Source organism: Hippocampus bargibanti, linkage group LG03, assembly GCF_051943395.1.
Source record: "Hippocampus bargibanti isolate YZ-2025 linkage group LG03, ASM5194339v1, whole genome shotgun sequence".
In the NCBI taxonomy this organism is placed as follows: Eukaryota; Metazoa; Chordata; class Actinopteri; order Syngnathiformes; family Syngnathidae; genus Hippocampus; species Hippocampus bargibanti.
In genome coordinates, this window is record NC_142736.1 from 10,869,559 (window position 1) to 10,874,259 (window position 4,701).

Consider the following 4,701-nt stretch of genomic DNA (forward strand, 5'->3'; position numbering starts at 1 on the left):
TTTCTTGTGTCGTGTTTCATTTGCCCGTGAGTGTCCGTGGCTGGTTGAACTGTGCGCCAGCCATTACAAGCGCACCGCGTGTTCTGCCGAGTCTCCGCCCATGATGCGTTCAGGGACATCTTGTAAATAACAGTGAATTTGTGTTGTATTCTCTTTTTCTGTAAATAACCACTATACGATCACACGTTGTTAATTCTGTTTTGTTATCTACAATGTTTTGCATTTGAGAACAATCTCGAGGAGATTCAGGTTAATCACAAGACGAAACCCATGCGACTTCACCATCCCTTCTGCCATACTGTGTTGCAGAAATAAAAGAAATAAAAAGACACATCCACGCGTCTCGTCTTCATTAATACGGCAGCATCGTGGAGATGAAGACAGTCACTGTTGTGACACCCGTCACAGTTAAACACGCGTCTCTTCTGCTACACACAAACAGACACACACGCGCATATCTATCTATCTAAAGTCAAAGTCAAAGTCAGCTTTATTGTCAAATATGCTAATATGTATGACATACAGCACAGATGAAATTGGATTGGATTGGATATGCCTTTATTAGTCTCACAGTGGAGAAATTTACATTTCACAGCAGCAAAGTGATGAAAGGAATGAAAGTAGAAAAACAAAATACATGAGCTGCTGGAAAGGCAGCCACTCTCGCGGCGCCGTCTTGAAGTCAAAAGAACAAAAAAAACTTAAATAACAAATAATATGACAGCATAGAGACAATATGACAAAACAAAAACACAGAGAGACATTCATTCTTCAGGACTTGCTGTACCCTCTTTGTGATGACATGAAGCAGTTCTAGATGAAATTACTGTCCTCTAGGACCCAGCATGCAAGGCACTTATAATTACTTTAACAAACATAATAAACATGAAAACGCCAATTTGCCGGGACACCCGTCATTATCTATCTATCTATCTATCTATCTATCGACAGTTCCAATTGACTTTGAGATCACCTACTCATATCCCACCCATGCCACCCCTCCTCCACCTTGACACCGCTCCACCTCTGCACTTGAGACACCACAACGGGAAGGAGGAAACTGCCGCCCCCTATGGGAATATAGACAGTGATTTTATAGGATGTACAACAACCTACCATCTGTCAGAAGAGGAGAGGTTGCAAGCTGGTCTCACATGTCCGCTAATGTGTAGACAACCATCATGGACGTGGAGTTCTGTTTGCGTCACTGTTCATAAGGTACGTCTTTTGAATTAATTATATTCATTTATCATCGTTTGAACAACTGCTCACAGTCTATTCAGAGATAATGTTGCCGAACGATATCACTGAAGTCCTGTTAATGAAAAAATATACTGTATCTAAGAAGCTATAGTACATCAGTATAATACACTGTGCATTGGTCAGGCATTTAAAGATTTGCTTGTTTGTCGCTGAAAAGCTATTTTTACACATTCCATTTCCCAATTAACATGCTTGTGCATCAGCATAGTACTACTTAGCGTTGAATGATCTGGCAAGCAAAACGGTTGTCCTAAATGTCGTCTCAGGACCCAAAGGGGTTCCAGGGCTGTTACCAATTGTACATGTGCCCTATGCCTAAAGTTATTTGGGATGGGCTCCAGCTCAATTGACCGTATTTTCCACACTACAAGGTGCACCTTCAATGAATGGTGTATTTTCGAACTTTTACTATTTATAAGGCGCACCGAATTATAAAACACACATTCGACGAATTACATATCAAATGTTTTCAATCTATAAGGCAGACTACATTATAAGGCACTACAGTAGCTGGGGGTACGTTATGCATCCATTAGATGGTGTTGCCCTAAAAGGAATGACAACAAAATAGTCAGCTAGTCAAATGTGTGAAAATCTGGACTCACTTCATCCATATTGTCAATAGCACAGCCACCTTATGCTACATTTATGCAGTTGCATCTTGATGTTATATTTTATACTCCATTCTGTACTGTGTACAGTAGTTTTTCGGAGACATGTGCATGCGATACATTGTTTCTCTTTTCTACCCTCGCCCCCTTTAATTTTGCTGCGGGAGACTGCTAATTTTCCCATTGTGAGGCTAATTAAGGATTTGTTCTTGTCTTATCTAGATCAGTCAAAGTTTATTGATAGACTCCAAATCAGCTGACAACTGTTGGATTGGATTGGATTTGCCTTTATTAGTCTCGCAGTGGAGAAATTTACATTTCACAGCAGCAAAGTTATGAAAGAAATGAAAGTAGAGTAGTAGTTGTGGCTCAATATTACTTCACATATAAGGCGCAATGGATTATAAGGTGTAGGGTCACATTTTTAAGAAAATGAAGGCTTTTGGGTGTGCTTTATAGTGCAGAATATATGGTGAACAAATTTTTGTGTGGATTATTGTTCTGACTAAAATTTTTTTTTTCTCAAATACATCACAGAGAAAAGAGCCATGTCTGAGAAGAAACCCCATTGCTCAGACACTCGTCCCAAATTTGGCGTTCGGAGTTGGAGCGCAGACAGTTATGTATGGCGAGGAAAGAAGCGATCAAGGAATTCTAGCAAGAGTCCTGGAGCTTTGGAGGTGGAGGTCACAGAAGAACTTGGAGTACGGTCCACATCCTGCCCAAGGAGGCGCAGAGACAGAAAGTGTAGCTGTGGCAGCAGTCTTGGGGAAGACATGGATGGTGTGTGCCGAAAAGCTTTGTCCAGGCGTTCTCTGCGGCAGAAATTTCAGGATGCTGTGGGACAGTGTTTGCCGTTGCGTTCGCATAATTCCCACCACCATCATCATCTTCATCACCACTATCTACAGGGAACCTCACATCCCTTTTCTGTGTTATTTTGGTCCAAACGCAAGATTCACGTCTCAGAGCTCATGCAAGACAAGTGCCCTTTTGCTGCTAAATCTGAACTTGCTCGCAGTTGGCACTTTTTAAAAAACAATGTTACTCAAGCAAATACCCTCCTGGACCTTAAGGCTAGCAATCCATCTTCATGCAACTCACCACCACAGACACCTCTCTCTTGGGAGGAGGTCTGCTGTTCTCCTGGACCTGGAAGCATCACTCAGGAGGACTGGAACACGATTTGTCCACATGAAGAAACAGAGGACAACAATAGCTACATCCTGGTCCCTGATCTCCTGCAAATAAACAACAGCTCCTGCTACTGGGGGGTACTGAACCGCTTTGAGGCTGAGGAACTGCTGGAGGGCCAGCCAGAAGGAACCTTCCTTCTCCGAGACTCTGCCCAAGATGAATTCCTTTTCTCTGTCAGCTTTCGACGTTACAGTCGTTCCTTGCACGCTCGCATTGAGCAGAACGGGAAGTGTTTCAGTTTCGATGTGCGTGACCCATGCATGTACCGTGATGTCAGTGTCACAGGTCTGCTGAGACACTACAGCGACCCTGCCACCTGTCTCTTCTTTGAACCCCTCCTATCCCAGCCGCTACCTAGAACATTTCCTTTCCCTCTCCAACATCTGTGCAGGGTTTTGATCTGCAGCCGCACCACTTACCAGGGTATAGAGAAGCTTCCAATGCCCCCTCAGCTCAGGAACTACCTCTGCATGTATCACATTAAGTTTCAAGGTGCCTGCGCTGTGTGATTATCCAAAATTATTTTCTTCATCTTCCTGACCATCTTCGAGCATAAGGCGGGGGACACCCTGAATTGATTGCCAGCCAATTGCAGGACACACGGAGACAAACAACCATTCGCTCTCATACTCACACCGAGGGACAATTCAGAGTGTTTAATCAGACCGCCATGCATGTTTTTGGAATGTGGGAGAAAACCAGAGTACCCAGCGAAAACCCAAGCAGGCCCAGGGAGAACATGCAAAGTCTACACACGGTGTCTGGAGCAGGATTTTTTTTAGTTTGTTGTAGTATCTAAAGTAATTTCCAAATATTAAATGTACTTTAAAAGAAGTAAAAGTGCATGTATTGAAAGAGAAACTGTGTGTATCCCCAATTAGGAATACCTTTCCACTTTTGGGCTCTACTGTTCAGGACTTATGTCAACAAACAATTCTTTTGAATTAATTTTGTTGTAACAATTAACAAAGAAAGTTAGGATAAACATGGCGGTTTAGAGATTATTTACACAATGCCATTGACTGTTTTTGAACATTGAATGAAGTGTAAACAACAAAGTAATTTTTCACTTAGGTAGAATACTAATTACATGAGTGTGTTTTTATTTGTAATTTGTTACACGAATTACAGGATAGGTCACCGCAGTAGGACTCCATCTCCCTGTCATCAGCTGCTTCAACTCTACACTATGTACAGGATGCTGAGTTTATTGCAAAACTAATTACTATGCCCATCCCTTCAAGCAAGTGATATCATACGAGGGTAACTTTCAACTAGAAATATGTCGTTCCTTTCTGGCCAACGGTATACAAGTGTATTGTAATGTTCAAGTTCACGGAACAAAAAACAAGATTCCAGGCAATATTCTGGCGTTAATTACCATTTATTATCAGCCTAAATGCGCTACTCTTCTAAACGGAAATACTCACAAGTGCTTATTAATTATCCTCAGAACCTAAACCAAATCTTTCTCCTGTGGCTTCGATTGGAAACCGTGGTGAGAGACTGTGCCTTGTTAATTTTTCAGCTTTTCATATTTTTTTCCTTTGCATGGGCAGGTCAAATGCAAAATCATGTGCTTCATTAAAACTATTAAAACTACACACTAAAATCTGTCATCTGTCTCAGA

The 4,701-nt window shown here is 41.8% G+C and overlaps 1 protein-coding gene across 1 annotated transcript; it reads left to right on the forward strand.

Moving 5' to 3' along the window:
• The first annotated feature begins 956 nt into the window (after window positions 1-956).
• socs4 (suppressor of cytokine signaling 4) lies at window positions 957-4,664 on the forward strand. The gene is made up of 2 exons (XM_088993203.1): window positions 957-1,218; window positions 2,412-4,664. Exon 2 carries the CDS (start codon window positions 2,423-2,425, stop codon window positions 3,578-3,580), a length of 1,158 nt encoding a protein of 385 aa, XP_088849329.1. The 5' UTR covers window positions 957-1,218; window positions 2,412-2,422; the 3' UTR covers window positions 3,581-4,664.
• The last annotated feature ends 37 nt before the right edge of the window (window positions 4,665-4,701 follow it).